This window comes from Hippocampus guttulatus, chromosome 6 (assembly GCF_054856545.1).
Source record: "Hippocampus guttulatus isolate MCC_2025c chromosome 6, RoL_Hgut_1.0, whole genome shotgun sequence".
NCBI lineage: Eukaryota > Metazoa > Chordata > Actinopteri > Syngnathiformes > Syngnathidae > Hippocampus > Hippocampus guttulatus.
The window spans coordinates 13,709,312-13,729,224 of NC_141266.1; the positions used below are offsets into that span (position 1 = coordinate 13,709,312).

Below are 19,913 nucleotides of genomic sequence, written 5' to 3' on the forward strand. Positions count from 1 at the left end.
CAATGGGAATCAAATGGTCGTCAAGAAACACTTTGACATCATTCAAAGTGGCAGAGGCATCATTCAGTACCAACAAAAGAGTAAAAATGAGACTTACACTATGCGCAGGGAACAGCTGCATGACAGGAAATATTTGTAAGGCCTTTTATGAGCAGCTGACTGCAGTTGACATCGGACAAGAGGCAGGGTCCTGTGCTGGACCTAATGGACATACTGGATACCAACTTAATCAAGGCTACAACAATTGTGTGACTTGAAGACAAGATGCTCAATACATTGGATGTGAAATAAATGCATTGACATTTTCATTGCTACTTGCAGTCCAAATGGCAAACACAATTTTCTGCGGCAGACATTGAAAAGGCTACTAGGCCGCCAGGATGACATTGGGGTCCGATTTGCCTCCTTTTGTGTCTGCAATGTAAAGGAGAAAGACACAACCAGGCTAACACTGTAAACAGCGGAGGAATGTCAAACAAAAGAATGGAACATAGTTGTGCATCGCCTTGGCCTTGATATTGCTCTCTTGTCTGCATGTACCTTGGTTGGGTCATTTTGTGGTATGCAGTGATACCTCAACTTAGGAGCGAACCAACCGCTTTTCCATGTGCAAGTTGTCTTGCGTTTTAAGCAAAATTTAATTTCCGATTGCCTGATGTGTCACTAGCAAGACCAGCAACAAAAGTAGCCAAGATTTGAAAACCCAACTTTTGGTCAGTAGGTAAGCCGCTCTCCCGACTGAGCCACAATCACCCACCCGGTCCAACATACTGTCGTTGCCCTTAGGATAGCTCGTGACACCAGCAAGACCAACTGGTCACCAATTATCACGAGCTACGGGGAGAACCCCCGCAACAAGCTGGCCCTGCTGGGTGGCTGTGGCTCAGGTCACAGAGCAGGTTGCCCAGTGACCGAAGATTCAATTGTTCAAACCTTGGCCGTTTTGTTTTTTCTTTGCTGCTGGTCTTGGTGGTTAAACCTTGCAAGAGTAGCACGAAAACAAAACCATGCTGACCTATTGTTTATGTTGTTAATGGGGTTATGTTATACAAAATTAACTGTTTTGTAGATATGAACTTTCATTCGTTCGAGTATGCGCGTTGGCAAACCGAACAAGAGAACACGATTTAAAGCTCCAGGTTAAAGTGGACCACAGGAAATATTTTGTTCGTAACAGGGTAGTGGATTTATGGAACAATGTTAAGAGCGATGACAACTACCCCACACTGACTATTTTTCCAAAACACACGGCTCAATTGTCATTTGATAAATCGTGGGGTTAAGAGACTGGACAAAGGCCCAGCTGAATCACTGCTGATCAATTTACTTTGTTTGGCTTTGTCTGTTTGTGTGCACTATACTTAATTGCATTCATGTGATTTTGCTTGATGTGGTTGGTGGTCTCTTTGTTGACTGTCTGAAAATACAAGAGTGAATACTGGGTATATTTCTTTTCATCCACATCACCTTGCAGGAGCAACAGTGTCTGCAATAATATAGCCGCATCAACTCTATCCCTGACTTTATCATAGGTGGTCTATACTCCCCTCAGATAAGTCCTGGAAGTTACTGCTGTATCTCACGCATCACCATACAAAGGTCAATGTGACATCAGCATCGTGTGCACTACATTACACAGAATTGCTGAGACACATCGCTCTAGTCTTTATTCTAAATGCATAGACAAAGATGTCATAGCATTGAACTATACAAGGCGATTGCAGGGTTAGGATATTTTTACATTATGGATGCATTCCTGAAGTTCTTGCAAATCCTAACATACAGCTAAACCTTAAGTGTAACTGCATGGAAAATTAATTCTGCAATTAAATATAAATGAAAGGGGAGTGATGTAAGAGCTCAAGGCATTATCATCCACTCATTTTCTTTTGGCTCACAGCATGTTATTTTTAATGCGGTTAAATGCCTTGCTGCCCCATTTACCCGTACTTGGAAAAACAAACAAGTGTCAGTTTTCATGCGCAGTCTGTCAAATGACTCCTTTGATTCATTTGATATTTATACTTGCTTGAGCTTTGTAAGGGGATTCTAAGTTGATGCCATAATATAAAGAGCAGTGATGTGTAGGTCACTGCTTCACCTCTCAGGTGGTTCTATTCACTTTGAGCTTCAAGGAGCAAAGTGCAATCAAGGGAAAAACATATTCCCATACCTGCGACCATCTTCAGTCACACTGTGTGACTCACCCGAGGCAATGTTGCGCTTTTCCATAAAAGCAGTTTCAATGCCTGTCAGAGAGGTCCCAAAATTTAAATAGTTCTTTGGAGTTGACCAACTTCAGTAAGTAGACGCATGACAAGAATGGAACCAAATTCTTGCATCATGGACTCAGACACATGTCACTGAATTTAATAATTCTAATAAATTGCTAGGTCGTTTTACTTTAACACACGCACACAATGGCAGAATTTAAAAAAATATGGAAATTCAGATAAATTGTTCTTGAAATGAATATCTATAGGCTGGCAACTCTGCACATTTACGAGGCAAGTTTGTTCAATTAACTTTTGTTGTGTTATAGATTTGAGAACGGGTAAATCCTTTACATTTTTAAATGACAAAAATAGTTACTGGTACTTAAAGCCCCTTCACAGAATGACAGTACAATATGCATTTTAATCATTTTATTGGAGGAGTCAACAAATGGAAACACTGCCATTTCAAAGAGTCAGGCTGTTGAGGAAAACAAACGTTTGTAAATAGTAATGAAAAACACTGCCTGTACAAAACGTAGAGTTCTACCTACCAGCCTTGAAAATCTGAAAGCGCCCATGACTTGACCGATGTATGCCATTGGGGGTCACTCAGATTTCCGCAGATGCCACATAGCTTTCCAGCATACCAAGGAGCTGCCTTGAACGTGGCCATAGTGATGCCGATCTCCATTTCCAACTCTGATTCCAGTCCAGCCTCTCTCGTCAGGATCACTACCACTTCAGACTTGTCCTGGGCCATGGCAGATGACAGGGACACCCCTAAAGGCAAAGTGTAAGGCAAAGGCACAAGGTGTCCATTCACCTGTGTGTGTGGACAGTGGACTGATTAAGACCAACAGAAAAGGGAAGAGAGACAAACTTTTTGGTTATGCAATAATACCTTCACAATGCCATCCTGGATAACAATTGAGGATCCCACAAGGAGGATTTGGAACACTGTAACAAGCCTGGTGCCATGTCTATCACAGCGTCCATAGTAAGAAATGAGGTTAAACCAATTTTTAGAGGTCTCGTCGCAAAGGCCTATCAGTTGGTAAGGCGTCTGTGGTGCCAAGCTCAGCTGCTGCCCATTGAAAGTGGAGAGCTGTAGGCTGTCTTTGAGTTGACAGACTTCCGGGCCAACACAGCTCCAGTGGCCATTCTTCAGAGAGCACAACTGCCCAGGGCTGCAAGCAGCCTTCTCACACAAGGCGCCACCTTGAGGATGGCACCAGCATCTCTCTGTGCAGTTCTCACTGTACAGCTGCTCATCAATCTTGAACAGGGAGGGGGTCGTGGAAGATGGCATTTAAACTTGCCTAATGACTAGAAATACTCCTATGGAGCTTATACATACATACCTTAATATATTTGCCATGAAGCACACACCCACATTGGCTGACCGGTACACATTCGCCCTCGTCAAACACTTTTCCATTCTGGCACCGGCATCCTTCTGAACACCCATCTGCTGAGGACTCGGGATGCAGCAGGGCAGGACATGAGTTGGAGTTGTAGTCAACACACTGACTTGGGCTGCTGCGGTCAGGACACTTGAAAGCTGGCGTTACAAATGAACAAATCTAGAGCAGGTTGGAAGATTTTCATTTTAATTAGATCAAAGAGGTTTACTCACAGCAAGGGCTGTTTTCTCTCCAGGAACCGACATTTACTCCCTTGGCCTGGCAAGCTGCCATGTAGGCTTCCAATACTAGACAAACTGCTTCAATATATGCAGCCCCACCACAAATGGCTCCGAGGCACACATCTCTGTATACTTTGGGTTTAACACCCTTGTTCCAGCAGTGATTGAATTCAGTATGTGTGGTCAAGAGGATGTCACAAATTGTTTCGGCCTTGGCAGACAAAGTGCACCGACCACAGTCCTTTCCACAAGACCCACTGCAATTCCGTCCAGGAGCAACAATAGACCAGTCATAGAAAAATGCTGAAATATTTTTGGCGAGATAACCACTTCGTAGTTGCAGGTCGTCAGATTCGTCCCCATTGAAATTCCCACAAAGGCCTGAAGTTGTGCCATTATAATCCTGAGGTATGCTCAGCCTGAGATACTTTGTGGAGGACACCTCAAGACTCACCCCAGCCACAGATGTGATGATCAACCGACCACCATCTTCATAAGCTTTAAGTACATCAATACTGTAGGGTACCTTGAAGTCCTCGCCATTTACCTGAAGTGAAACACCCGTTAGTTTGCCCACACCTTCATTTTATATTAGCAGCTCAAGCTGCAGAACTTACTTGTATTTTCCGAGGCGCTTCGGGATTGATGGTTATTTCCACTGCAGCCAGAATAAATTCTACCTTGCTGACAGTAAAAATGGAGTCATCTACACCCTCCTCAAAGCTAAGCAGCAGACTGTGGCCATGTATATCTTTGGGAGAGCGTTCAGACACTAAAAAGCTGCAAGCGCCATGGTGAGGTATAACCAAACCATCATAAGTGACGTAGCCAAACCCAGCAAAAACTTCACATGCTACATGATGCCGAGGTGTTGGCTCAAAAAGGCCATCACTTGACAAGAAAGGTTCTTTGGGTCTACAGAGTGATGGTCTGCAAGTCATTTTCCCCTCACGACAGTAACAAATGCGACAGTTTTTTGGTTCTGAAAAGTAACCAGCGGGATGGTATCGTCCTTTGTATAAGCAACCGCAGTCTGCTACCAATACGCAACGATCATTACGGAGGACATATCCAGGATCACACTGGCAACCCTCCTCACAACCGCCACTGCATTTGCTTGCAGAGGAAAGTCCTTCACATACAACAGGACATCGAGGTCCACACAGTTCGTAGTGACTATTTTTGGGACATGTCATACCTATGGAGAAGAGGGGTTGAGGAAAACAGTGGGTTAGAAGAATTAAATGCATCAAATATGTTTGCGAAACTAAAAAAAAATATATATATATATTTCAGTTAGTTTGCATCGACAGTATTAGGATTTCTTTTAAGTCAATTTACTCACCACAGAAGGTATCACTCCTCCAGTGCCTGATAGGCAACTGAGCTGCTTGGCAGGCAGCTGCAAAGGCTGTGATGGAATTGCAAAGTGCCAAATAATGTCCTCCATAAAAACAGGTGTCTGCTAAACAGTTGTGGAAGTACAGCTTTGGACTAAGAACTAAAAGGCATTCTGCAAAAGGACCAAACTCATCCCTGAGGATCCCACAAAAATTAGTTCCTTCAAAATGTTTCCGTGCATTCGCAGGGCAGTTCTTCGGTCTGGAAGTGCAGCGGGACCTACAGGCCATCGCGCCTCCCAATCTCCAGCTGTGAACAAACTCGAGTGTATTTTGAGCTTCCTCTTCATCTGGCGTGATTTGGTCATCATAAGGGTCAGAGTTGGCATTCCCACAGAGACCGCGAACAAATGATTCATAACTACTAGGGAGGCCCACCATCACAGTGCCAGTTTTATAGACCGTCACCTGCAATCCCATATCAACATGAATAACGAGAGATGAAGGCGTTTGGTAGGCAGTGAAATGTCCTGTATGGTGCGAGTATGGCAAAGGCTTCTGCAGTGCATTGACCTGAGGATAGAAGAATTCCAAATGAAAATTTTAATTTCCTGGGTAGTATTTAAAAGTATACGGGGGAATGGGTACTTACCAGCACTTTGTCAGTGTCACCTTTACCAACTACAACTTTCAAATTGTATATTGAGAGTGTTAAAGTGAAGCTATGAAAGAATCTTTTGTGGCAACTTGCATCCGAGATAGTGATGTTGAATGGTTTGGATCCATTTATATTGGTGTTTGCTTGGACTAAAACATAGGCACAGCTGTCCCTAAAGTCATAACTATGTCCATCAAAGGTGGTGAAGTGCATCCCAGTGAAAATACTACAGTTCTGAGGTTTGTCAGCTTGGCACATCCTTTTGCCAGGGAGTTGCTTGCAGGACATTCCTTTCGGGCACCGAGATGAACTGCACTTAGTTTTTCCTGATTTACAGACACAGAGTTGTCCACAGTCATCTGGGATCCAGAAAGTGGAGTTCAGGCGGTGGTATTTGCCTCTGGGGTCGGTGCAACCACACTGCTTAGGTGGCACGCAACCCTCCGGACTGTTGATGAAACCCGGGTTACAGAAGCAGCCTTGGACACAAGCACTATGACAGACTCTCTTTTTAGATTCACAGGTTGGGGGACAGGCTGACCCACAAGTCTTGTAGTGGCTGTTTGGTGGACATCTTGCAACTGAAAAATAATTGGTTCAGTATTTAATTCATCAAAACATATGAATCTTGATAGGAACACTTACCAATTGTCGGTTCGGGGGCTACGTAATCACTTAGCTCTTCACAGATTACAGAATAGGATGTTGTGGCCCGTTTAAGAAAAGCCTCTGATCTGCCTTGTATGAGGTCCGCTATGCAACTTCGATAAAAGGAGTCCGAGCTGAGATGAGTGTGACAATGTGCAAATGGACCAGCTGGATCAATGAGATCATCACAGTGACTTTTCTGAGTGACAACGATTCCATTTGACAAATCTTCCAGCAATGTAGAGTTATCCAATGTGTTCTTTTCACAACCAGTACAACAGTTATGATCACCATCAAAAACGCGATAAGCTTGAGCCAACTCCACGCTCGTTTTAGCGAGACTGACTCCGTGCAAATGAATTGCAAAGTCGTCTTGAGTATCACCATTAAAATTGCCACACAGCCCATAGACAATATCCTTATAGTTGGGGTCCAGCGTTATAAGAATAGTGGTATTCCAGTCAAACAGCACACGCAGCCCGAAGTCAGTCTTCAGTAGAGTTTTGCCCTCTTTGTTAGACACTTCAATCTTACCCCAAAGAAGAGTAACAGGAATATAATTTACTTGACCATTAACCTGAAATTAAAGAAGATATTCGTTAAAATACCATAAATATAATCAGGAAACTCCGTTTAACATAAAAAAAAACCCCATCAAAAACTTACGTATACACTGTCCTTGTCTCCAAACTTTATGACAAAGCCATATGCTTGCACAGTCACCAGCTGCACAGAGGACACTTCTTTGCAGTCACTTTTCTTAGACACCAAGAAAGGTGTCGCTCCACCTGCTGCTCCTCTGCTGCCTGAAAGCAGGTATGTGCAGGTACCCTTGACGTCATAGCTTAATCCATCGAAGGTGTGGTAGTGTTGGCTTCCCCAGGTCCAACACAGACCCGGACGACTCTCACAAACTGCTTCACCGTTGCTCAGGTGGCAACGCTCCGATTTGTCACACTTTACCGCACAGGAATCTTGGCCGTGCTCTGATCAAATGACAGTTTTAGACACCGAAGATAAATTTGGCAAGCAAATGACTATGGCGACACACTTTCCAGTCATGGAAGTTACTCACCATCTTTGCGGCAGCCAGACAGTCCGTCTAAAACCATGCAACTGTGCAGTGGCGGACACTTGTATTCCTCACAGATAAGTGGAGGCCCACAGGTGCAGTTCACAGTACAGTTTTGTAGAAGTACACTTTCAGAGGCCTGCAAATCACAAGTGGTGGATATTTGAATATGACGACAGCTTCCTAAGCCGACTACTGAAATTAGGACTGCATGATATTGGGTGGAAAACCTGCAGCGTGATGTTGGATATTACAAGAGCTATTGTGATATTTACCATGTACCTAAAGAAAATGTCTAATTTAGTGAAAGAAATACTGCACATATTTTCAAGCGACAAAATATGCAGGCTCATTTTATTGTTAGCTAATTCTCACAATTCTATGTATTTTTAAGTTATGTTGTGAGTAATGCCTCCAAATACTGCTCACCTATTGGACGGTGATATGCATTTAAGGTTGCATCTGATTGGTCAAATTCACATAAAGACATACAACTCCATATGAAACTAATATTGTGCAGCCCTAATGGAAATGCATTTTTTTTAAATCAATGGAATTCCTGGTTAATCAACCTTAAGCCTCCTCTCTTCATGCATGCAGCCACACTGCTTGGCTGGCATACATGCTTGACCATTATAAAGGTGATGAGCATCACACTGGCATCCTTCCCCACAGTCTCTGGGACACTGTGCAGAAAAGCTGATCTCAGGACAGAGGGAGGAGCAAACGTTGGCACACTGGCTGAAATGGCTGAACTGAGGACATTTCTGAGCTATACAAAATATAAATGAAATAAGTCAGACATTTTGTTGGTCTTAAAAAGTAAAAAAAAACAAATCTGTAGGACTTACCACAACCAGTGATGTTCCTCCATGGGTCAACATTCACACCAGCCACTTTGCATGCCGCATCATACACTTCTAAAGCTTCACATAAGGCTTGTTTTTGACCTTCTGCGACACAGAGGTTATTCAGGCACTGGGTGTAATAATTCTGTGGGCATATCAAATTGTGACAAGAGGAGAAGGGCCCCTTTGGCTGGGTAAGAAGGCCACAGTACAAGTTAGAGGTATACTCTGGCACAGGGGATCGACAGCGTTGGCAGGTGCTGTCACATGTTTCGTTGCAGGAGGATTCTGAGCCTGACAACTTCCATGATTGCCCAAAGATGTCTGGATCGGAGACAGCAGTGCCATTGGGTAGCTGCATGTCATCCGAGGGATCATCATTGTAGTTTCCACAAAGACCACATGTTGTCTGGTGATAAGCCTTTGGTAGCTTGACCGCTACATAGTTGCCAAGGTCAGAAATAATTTCTACTAGGTGTCCAACCTTGACAGTTCTCCATTCATTTTTTTGATGCACAGTTACATTGTTCCTCGAGAATGGGAGATTCTCATACATTTCATTAACCTGGGGGGTGGGGAGGAAAAAAATAAAATTAAGCGAATCACTAAATTAATGAGAATTGCAGATAGTCCATTAAATACCGTAATTAGATTTTTCATGACTATCATTACTCACTTGAATGTTTTCAGGATAAGCAGTTGACATCATAAAAGTCATATTATTGAATTGCAGATAAATCTGTTTGCCTTCACTCTGGTTACCATTGATGGTAATCAAAAGTGGCTCCATAGTCAGGTCCTTGCATGCTTGAACCAGAATGTAGTTGCACGAGTCACGGAACTCATACAAGTGTCCATCAAACGTACTCAACTGGGATCCATTAATGTAGCAGTTGGCCATTTTAAGTTTGGGGTGGCAACCTAGAATGCCCCCGATGAGGGTACACTCTTCCTCCTGACTACATGATACATCAACACAAGTCAGGTTTCCACCAGAATGACACAAACACCTTTGCTCACATGTAGACCTCTCTTGTCCAGGTAAGATGTATTCTGAATTTCCATACCAGCAGCCACAGTTGGCTGGATTGACGCAGTTCCTTCCACTGTGGACTAAACCTGCTCCACAGAGACAGTTCTCCCCAATGTTGGGAGGGACTTGAATTGTCAAGTTAAGCCAGTCAAGGCAAATGTCAACAGGGGAGTTACTCATGTTGTAGCTGGTACTGGAGGGACATGCATCATCTGCAGAGAAAGAGTGGGGACAAAAGTCAAGCCAATGTCATGGTGCGAGTGACCAATGAAGCATTACTACCATCTAGTGGATGGGTTGGAGGGAGGTTGTGGCTTTCGCAATCAACTCTCACTGCAGGTTAAACATTAGCTTTTGATTTATGTCGAAAGCAGACTATTAGATATAACTGACTACGCTATTAAATTTGACAATCATCGCACCTTAATTTTCATGCAGTGATAATTTGGCTATTAACACCAAAATTACATTTGGTTGCAACACAAGTGCTGAGGAGTTTAATACTCACAGCAAAATTCTGAGCTCCTCCAGGCATAAACTAAAGCCTTGTGATGAAGGCAGACATCAGCATACTCTGCCAGGGAACGGCACACTGCAGGCTGCACATGTCCATAAAGACACAGGTCACTGACGCAGCTCTTGTAAAAGCTGGAGGGGTCCACTTTGCTATGACAGTGTCTGAATGGTCCATTAACTTCCAGAATCTTCCCACAGGCCACTGGGTCAGAGAAGTGGTGCAAAGCCTCAGATGAACAATTTGGACAGCTTCCACCAAGGCAACCTTCCACACACCCGTCGTTCTGTCCGCGTCTCCAAGCTTTTCCAAATTGCTCTGGAGTGAGATGCTCCCATGTGCCATTTACCATGAGGTCATCAGCAAGATCAGAATTGAAGTTGCCACACAGGCCGCAAGTGGCATCAGCATATTTACTAGAGAGATTAATGACTACGATCCCTTCTTTGCTAATACTTAAAAAGAAAAATGTTGAATAGACGTAAATGTGCAGCCCCATTGAAAACACCAATGTCGTTCCATTGGCAGAAAATGGCATAATCCTCTTGGTGCCATCAACCTGTGGGGAAATTACATTTTTCAAATCATCACAATGCAGAAATTGATTTACTTAAATGCAAGGGGCAGGAAAGGCCAAGACTTACCTCAATGCTTTCTGGATTTTTGTTATCCAGTTGCACTTGTTGTCCATTTATGCTAACCAAGACCATTTGTGACTGATTATATGTATCTGCCTGTACATCAACTGTGATGACATCAAGACCTGGCAACTGTTCACAGATGCCCAGTAACTGATACCTGCAGGTGCCAAGGAAATTATACTCATGCTTGTCAAAGGTGAGTACACGATGACCAGTGTAGCGGCAAATCTGATAATTATGCTGCACACAGCTTCTGACTCCATTTTGAATACCACAATACTGATCCTCATCACAAGAAGCATCACTGCAATGAATCTGGCGCGTGTAGGCATTACATATACAGTGTCGAGTACACGACTCATCAGCCCAAAAGGTCGCGTTGCTGTGGTAATGGTCTCCATTGTATGTACAGCCACACTGAGATGGGTTGATACAGATGCCACCATCAAGAAGAAATCCAGGGTCACACTGGCATCCTTCCACACATGCTTCAGTGCAGAATGAATTTAACTGTGCTTCACAGGTAGCAGGGCAGGCGGTCCCACAGGATTCATAATGGCTATTTACTGGGCAGATGAAGACTGAGAGAAGAAGGGGCAAGGAAAGCACACATTTCATACTCCCTCACATCAAGTTTGCAGTATTAACCTGTCATCAATTTAGACAGTCACGTCTACGCAACAATGAAAAACTAGTCATGTTTTGTATACAGTGGACCGAGATTTATGCATATAGTATAACAGACTTCCAAAAGGGGGAGGGGGAATTCAGTGCAAACAAGTGCCGCATGGAGGACCTGCCTGAACAGTTGCGGTGAAATGTCAAGTATCAGATGAGGGTGGGCTTACTTTTTCTCTCTGCACATTGCCAATTTGTATCAAATATGCAGTTCTGCCCCTTGGGGCAAGAAGCTGCTTTACAGCACAGGGTGGCAGGGGAGCAGCAGGTACACTGTTTGGAACAGTTGACAGTCCACAGAATTTCCCCAACCTGTAGAGCAATAAAGGGAAGGAAGAGACAAAAATACATATTTATATACAGTCTACTAAAGACTAATGAACAAAAAAACTTGATTTATTTTAATGATTGGGATAGCAAGCCAGTTATTGATCCTGTGACATGAATATCAAATATATGACAAGTTTGAATCTGTTCCTGCAGAAAAGTCAGATGTCCTGTTTCACGTTTAGATGCAATGAAGTAATAAAAATTGCCACCTCAACCAAAGTATAAAATCTAATTGCTTGCCTTATAGTACTGCCCGAGGTAGAAACATCCACATCGCTCCGGTCTGACACAGCTATTCCCACTCTGCATGTATCCAGAATCACACTGACATCCCTCATAGCAGGTCGATGGACAGGGTACATCAGATATTGCGCAGGACTGTGAGCATGCATTACCACATACATTGTAGTGAGAATGCTCAGGGCAGGAAAGTGCTGTGGGAGAGGATGAGTACATTATATATGGGGGTGGGGTGTTACAGGTCATCTTATGCAGTTTCTTAAAAGCATAAATTATTAGCCTAAATTTAGCTGTGAATGTGAACAGATCACGGTGATTTCACAACAGCAGACGGAAACCGTGAGGAAGCTTACCACACATATCCCCCCTCCATGGTTTGACCTCACCTCCTGCATCCTGGCAAGCAAACGTGTACTGCCTCAAACTGTCACAAAACGTTTCAGTGTCATTTGACCTGCACAAATCTTTCACACAGTTGTGGAAAAATGGCATTGGGTCTACTGTGGAATGGCAAATCCCAAATAAGCCTCCAGGAGCAAGCAACAGGCCGCAGAGGCCATCCGATTTAAATTCCGGAATGGAGTTGCATAAAACACAATCATGACAGTCAACGGCGCAGTTTGTTCCAGTGGGAGAAAAGCACAGGGATGATGATGTATGCATGGAGTAATCGGACATCATACTTCCTTGGTCATCTGTAGCACCAGTAGTACTAATTTGACACAAGCCACAAAGTCTTTTGTGTGTGGCTGGAATAGTCAGTTGTATTAAATTGGGCCCTCCAAAGGTCACCACAGTGCTCAGGTCTGCAGCAATGATACGAGTCAGTGAGCCAGAAGGCAGTACTGCGACACCATTCATATAAAAAGGTAGGGCCTTCAAAAGACCGTCGATCTGCAAGCAACAGGACACTCATTATTGTGGCAGGAAAAAGGTTTTTGTACATTTGAAGCCATTTACCTCAACATTTCCAAAATGCTCTCCGGACAGTGTCAGGTTCATGTCATGGATTTTAAGGTGCAGCTGGCCTTCATGAATAGCAGCAGAAAGCTCAGGTTCATCACATAGCTGGAACAAGAGGTGATGCAAACTCCCCATGTTCAAATCAAAGGAATGTCCCTGAAAGGTCTCAAAGTGTCTGCCACCCATGACAGTACATTTCACATGTGAGCCATGGCATGCACGACGGCCATGTTTGATAACACACTTCGTTCCGGCAGGACATGTGTGGTGTCTACATTGCACTATATTGTGGCCCACACACGCGCAGGACCGAAGGCAGTTCTCATCAGGGTAGAAGTTTTCATGGATCTTGTAGTAAACACCATTATAATTGCATCCACATTCAGAATTTGGTACACATTCCCCACCACTTTGGAAAAATCCAGGCTTGCAAAAACAGCCTTCCTTGCATCTTTCTGAAAGCCGATTTGTGTTTCGGGCACAGGCAAACATGTGGGTAGAACAGAGGTGGTATTCACTCTTAGATGGGCATGTTACAGCTGAGGAAAAGAAGGAAAATGATTCAATCCAATGCTAAACGGGAGACTCAAAAAGGTAAGCTTGTACTTCATTACTTACAGCAAAAGTTGGAATCTCGCCATTCATGCACTACAGCGCCCATTTCTTGACATACTGCAACATAGTGGGACAGAATCTGGCACAGGGTTGTCTGGTTACCATTGCAGAGGTCATAAACACAGTTATCATAGAAATCTTGTGGATCTACTATTTTGTGGCAGCTCTGGAATGCCCCCAAAGGATCCATTAACCTCCCACAAAACTCCTTTCCCTGATAAAGATCCTGGTTTTGTGGACTGCAGCCCGAGGTGCTCATGGGTACATCCCAACATTCATGTTCACTACTGGTTCTCCAGTATCTGACTGCTTGAGTACTATCAAAGTCATCAGTCACCAGGTCATCCTGTGGGTCATCATTAAAGTTCTCACACAATCCACACAGATTACCAGCGAAGACCTTGGGCATTGTGACAGTCAAGATGTCTGGGCTGTATGTCACAACAACACCAAAGTCAGTTTCTATACACTCCGACTGTCCTTTCAGGTACAGCATTACTTTGCCTTGGCTCAAAACAGAAGGAAGGTTCAGCAGCAGACCGTTGACCTAAAACAGGTTAAAGAATTAAATACCAAATATTGTGAAAATGCCATGAACAACAAATGACTTACCATAACCTTGCTACGCCACTCAGGTGACATTTCAATGGAATAACCAGCCACGGACATTTCAACATGTCGAAAAGAAACATTAGCTCCTGCCTTGACGTGGTTCTGAACTTTGATACTGAAGTCTTGCAGGTCTCCCCATGCGGGACAATGCGATGTGAGCAGATAGCTACAGTTGCCGTGAACTTCAAATTTCCGGCCATCGAATGTGGTGTAGTGAGGATATCCTTTGGCCACACAAAGGCCAGGTCTCCCAGCGTGGCAGCCGATGACTCCATTTAAAACCATGCAGACTTCTCCAGCCTGGCAGTGAGACTGTGTGCACATAATTGTCTTGGACTGAGGCTGGCAGATGCATTTCTCTTGACACTGCTGGTCCATCCAAAAGGTCTTTGTGGGGAGAAAATAGGAGCCATTTTGAACACAACCACACTGGCTGGGCAAGACACACTTGCCATTACTTAGCAGATATCCCCTGTAGCACTGGCACAATTCCAAACAAGGAAGGCCGCAGTTATGGCTGGGATCTGGGTTACCACATGTTGCCTGGCAAGCCGACCCGCACACCTCATAATGGCTATTTATAGGACAAGTCATATCTGTAAAAAATAAAATAAACGTTAGTCCTCCTCATTAAACAAGGTAAAATGAAGCAGTTAAGAACTTACGACACTTTGCTATTGCTCTCCAATTTTGGATCCTGGCCCCAAGCCTCTGGCAGATGTTGGCATAGGCTCCAAACACTTTACACACTGAACTGGCAGCTCCATTGAGACACAGGTTGTTCTCACAACTACGAACAAAGGGTTCAGGATCAATAAACAAGTGACAGTCACTAAAAGGCCCATCCTTCCTCTTCAGTAAAGTGCAATTATTCTCGTAGGGGTTGCCCATTATGCCAGGATAAGATTCTGTGGGACTGCACAATTGACATGGGCCATCTCCACAGTCTTCCATGCATGCATCTGTGTTGCTTTCCAAAGCCCAAGGGAGGGTAAAATCCATCGTTTTGGACACGGTACCATTAGGAGTGATGGTGTCATCCGAGATGCTGTCATTGGCATTTCCACAAAGACCACACACAAGTCCATGCAGCTCTGGGTGTGCTTCAACCTGGATATTATGAACCCAGTCATACTGCAGAGTCACGCCGAAGAAAGTCTCCAGAACAACACTTTGACCACTTGGATATAGTCTCAGCATCCTATTTCCCAAGATGACAGGAAGGTTCTTGCGATGCCCATTAACCTATGAATTTTAAAAGGCAAAAGACAGTGACTACACACGTGCATGAATGTCACTTTTTTGTTCCCTCCGCCCCTCAATGTTGGCTCGTTTTCTTACCCTGATTTGATCTCGCTCTCCTTTAACCATGGAAATATGAAAACCATGGATTTTTATCTCCACACTGTAAATGCCAGAGACGGCCGCCCCGTTCAAATATGCTCTGGTGATATTAATCTGAAGTGGGGTGGAAGCATTTATACCTGGACAAGTGGTCTGCACCAAGGTATAATTACAATTTCCCAGGAGAACAAAATGTTTTCCATCAAAGTTGCGATAATAAGAATCACCCCATGCAGAGCATATTTTAGTTTTCAAGGAACATAATGGATGTCCATTTCTGAAGGAGCACTGCTTGTTGTGACCACAGTGCAAATCATCACAGGAGGAAATTTCTGACGTAGGAAGGGGGCGGGGGAGGGGAGAAAGGGGGGGGTTAACAAATATGCACATTTTAACAATGAAAAACTAAACTGCAGTACTTACTTTTTTCACAAAGTGATGGATTCAGCTCTTTGTTTAAGGTGTTCAGATAGTGTCCCACAGATTCCAAAACATTTGCATCAGACACTGGCCCATTCTGACAGATATCTTCCACAGACAGCAGTGCCGTAAGAGTTGAAGCACGCTGCTCAATGTCATTTCGGTAATAAATGAGCTGAAGCGGAACATCGCTAATGACATGAACTTCATCCAAGGCCGAAACTGGAATGGTCTTCATCACACCTCCATTTAAAGACATACTCTTCTGCTCCTTTCTCGTGGTGACATCCAAGTTAGAGTTTATGTTTGTCATAGCCAGCAGGAGACTGGAACTTGTTTTAGAATCTACTAGGGAAGGCAGAAAATATTTATAACTCCAGAGAGAGACTGGTTTAAGTTCTGAAAATCCATATAAGCAGTCCCCTAATAAGTGTTTTACACAGGTAAAACCAACTATCACACTTACAGGTTCTTGGGAATAAAGCTCTGAGCCAGAGAGACTGAAGTTACTTTCGAGGTAGAAGCTCTCAAACAACCCTAAATGCAACTTAAGGAAACTTCCCCCAGAGTATAAAGCTCCGTTAAAGACCACATCCCCTGAGAGAAAGATCTCCACTGATGTCTCTCGATTGAAGTTGGTGACCACCATTTCGCTGACAGATGTCTGAGTTGGGAAGTTTGGGGTAACTGGATAGTAATGGGTCCCCCAGGAAGACACGTCATGAACGAGGTTATGCTCACATCCAGTCTGGGTGCAGAATGTCGCAAGAACTGTAACAGGCTGTACAGATGCTATGCTGAGGAGGGAGGAGGAACGAGCACTGGCCATTCCCACAGACGAAGGTAGGTGAACAGTCTGCGACTGAGATGCATTGAGAGAGATGTTATGTATAAAGTCACTTTGCAGAACTTTCACAGTGACTGAAGTCCAAACACCAGTCGCCGTTATTGTTACTTGGTAGCTAGCATTTGCTGTTGGGTCATTATGAGGTGGAAACATCATCAGAAAATTCCGATCAATACTCGCCCCAGAGAGACCTGAGAAGAAAACCAAAAATCATTGTACTATACGCGACTCGAAAAACTCAAAAGGAAGTCGTTCCTGCACAAAAGCTAACATGAGTAGGTCAGGCAATTGTGACAACAGTTGAATTTACAACTGTAAACCACACACTTGCAGAAGAGTGATAACATCTTGTGTGCAGAGTTAGACAGGTTTCCCAGTGTGCGAGCAGAGATAAGAGGTGTGGTGTCAGATTTCAGCCAGCTGAGCAGCCAATGAAGTTATGTTCCCAGTTCCTGACTGGGTACACCTGTATTAAATGTGCAGACTGGCTCCTGTAGTTTCCATGATAACAAGGATCTCTGTGGGAGAGCAACAACATACCAGCAGTGCATACAGAGAATCCTGAGCTACAGCAAACTTTAATGTAAGTTTGAAATTTATATGTGCATGCTCTAATGGGACAGGGAATTCCTTGCATGAAATATTACAAATAAATACTAACGAGATTGCGATACGGCACAAAAAATGCATTCATTAAAAAAATAAAACATTTACTTGATGTGCATGTTAGAACCGCTTAAAAAAACAAAAACGTACAAAAAAAAGTTTAGTAATGCATTAGTTGGTGAGGTGCAATCCATTATTCTTAAGGCACGGTGTTAAATCACATCTAAGGATGGTGTTTGTAAAATACCAAAGTTGTCTCATACATAAACAGTACGTACTACAATCATTTTGGTTGCTCCAAGGGTTAGAACACAGGCACGGCCCAAACATCACTGAAGTGGACAAAATTTGTGTGGGCAGGCAAGGAATTGTTCAGACTTGTGCTCCTTTAAAAGTGTGGGGGGAAAGGAGTGGGGGGTGGGGGGGAGAGACCAAATGATGCAAACGCAGAATATAGTCAGAGGAGGGATAGTCAGTAGCTCCTGCATGGCTCAGTCAAGTCAGGCGGTGAGCAAATTCAACATTTTAAATGAGTGGCTTTCAACTGTTGTAAAATTGGGACCTGTACAGTATTTGCCATTTGTCTTCAAGTCGCGACGGACTTTAAGGAGTTGTCAAATATTCAATATTCAGCCTTACAAAACATTTAGAGCAAATATTGAAACATGCGGACGGCATGCTCAAAATGCCTTTCATAGCATCTTTAGGTACGACGAACTGCATGTTCTGAACGCAGATAGAAAAAAATATATTGATCTCTTCTTTTTAGGACAGCCTCTGACCGTTTTGTGTGGGAACATGGAACAGAACCGAAAACAAATTCATGTACAGTTACACCCCACATAATGATGTTTCCGATGCATGCCTGTCAATGCACCATTACTCTCCAAGTGAAAGCAAGTTCACGCAGGGATGCATGTCAAATATCTCACTGAACAGGAGATCCTCAGTTTAGTCCAAATGTGCTGTAGTTCTCACTAACTTGCGCAGTAGCAAAGTCATAACTACAGTGAATAATTGTATGAAAAACCATAAATGTAACTTAACGTTCCTTCTCACACCACTGCTGAAACTAGTTCATTATGCCACTGTTCATAACCTCAAAACATCTTGTTCGTTCTGGACCTTCATAAAGCAAGAACTTCAGCTGTGAATCACTGTTATAGAGTATTCAAGCTGTTCATCTGTGTAAGAAAGCAATTACGCCGAGCTGTGTCTGGTTTTACAAGCCAGCATCTACAAACAATCAATGTGGGGCAGTTGCATTACTAGTTTACCTCCTACATTTCTCAGAAAAGTGGTCCTAACATCACCCACAAACATTTAACAGCTTTTCAGTAATTAACTTTCGTGATCACAATGCAGTAGCTCCTACAGAAACTGCATTCCCCAAGGCGATGAAGACGTCCGTTTGTCATGTTTCTATCGCTGCATTAGACTGAGTAGAAGCCCACGCAGTAATACAACAGAAAAAAAACTATCTGCAGTCAGTGGGAGAGGATGGTGAAGAGATGTCTCCATCTCATGAATCACCATGGCTTTAGCCCGACAAATTCGTTATGAGTCCTCACAGAACATATTGTGTACGTGTTCCAGCATTTTCTGTTCACTTCAAAAGGAAAGCTCCTGTCAGTATCAACGACATCCAAATCTGATTTAAGGACACAAATTCAGGTATTTCCCCAGCAATTGTCAGGTCAGGTAGTCATCACAACTCAGTCGGCTAAAAACAGCCAACACAGACTTCACACTAGCTGGAAACTTATTTTTAGCATGTGGACGTACAGAATGGAGACAGAAACGAGTAGAATTTTTGAGAAAAGGAAGTGACGATGGAAAAATATTTGGTTCTACTGAGACTATAAAAGCCGTTTTTGTTTCTAGATAAACGAAACTGTGGTCTATTCCAGTAAATAATTTGCGGATTAAAACGAAGGTAGATTTTAGAGATTGATACCTGCAATAATAATACATGTTCAACAGATATTGTTCAGTTACTTTAATAAACCAATCATTTCATTTGTCCAACGCAATATACAGTACTGTAATATTGCAGGGATTAAAAAAATCAGCAGTGTTCATTTATACTCCAATATTACAATATCTAAATTACTTCTGTGATTTTATGCTTCAGTTTGTGACATTTCTCTGGGTTCGTTCAGTATAGTGAAGCTTCAATCGAGAATCCCTTGTATCTTACATCAGTACGTTTCAAATAACTTGCCGAACACTTACTTACCTAAGCACACCAGGCACGCATGAAGCAGCAGTAGAAGCTGCATTGTTCCTGCGGCAAGAAACACGTGAGGAATTATATTGGCTTTACTTTCAAGGGAGATGACACATTTCACGCAAGCTCCATGGGTCACGGGAGCGATGGCTGTCAACGAGCGCGCCTACAGTTGACACGGTTTTATCGCTTATCGTGAAAAGCCACCAGCTGTATGTGATTATGATCAGCCCGCGTTGTCTTTCGTTTCAAATTAACGGTCACATTGTATTACAGTCCACAGTAGAACGATGTAAAAGCCAGATGTTGTTCCTCAGCTAAGTCTATTTTTTTAATGATTGCAAATTTTAAACAACAACAACAACAAACGATAGTGATTCACTGCTGTGAAAGTAACCGGAAGTTGTGGTGAC

The 19,913-nt window shown here is 43.3% G+C and overlaps 1 protein-coding gene across 1 annotated transcript; it reads right to left on the reverse strand.

Annotated features, from left to right (window-relative positions):
• Positions 1–2,630: 2,630 nt before the first annotated feature.
• On the reverse strand, positions 2,631–19,697 carry fcgbp (Fc gamma binding protein). Its single transcript, XM_086112833.1, has 26 exons — positions 19,510–19,697; positions 15,821–16,855; positions 15,395–15,729; positions 14,719–15,298; positions 14,054–14,649; positions 13,445–13,988; positions 12,824–13,365; positions 12,217–12,757; positions 11,864–12,057; positions 11,464–11,605; positions 10,619–11,196; positions 9,969–10,533; positions 9,104–9,672; positions 8,431–8,992; positions 8,152–8,351; positions 7,583–7,718; positions 7,174–7,493; positions 6,505–7,084; positions 5,854–6,440; positions 5,207–5,774; positions 4,479–5,059; positions 3,853–4,408; positions 3,578–3,777; positions 3,118–3,492; positions 2,768–3,039; positions 2,631–2,694 (listed from the first exon to the last, which is right to left on the reverse strand). Exons 1-26 carry the CDS (start codon positions 19,550–19,552, stop codon positions 2,682–2,684), a joined length of 11,214 nt encoding a protein of 3,737 aa, XP_085968959.1. The 5' UTR covers positions 19,553–19,697; the 3' UTR covers positions 2,631–2,681.
• Positions 19,698–19,913: the final 216 nt, after the last annotated feature.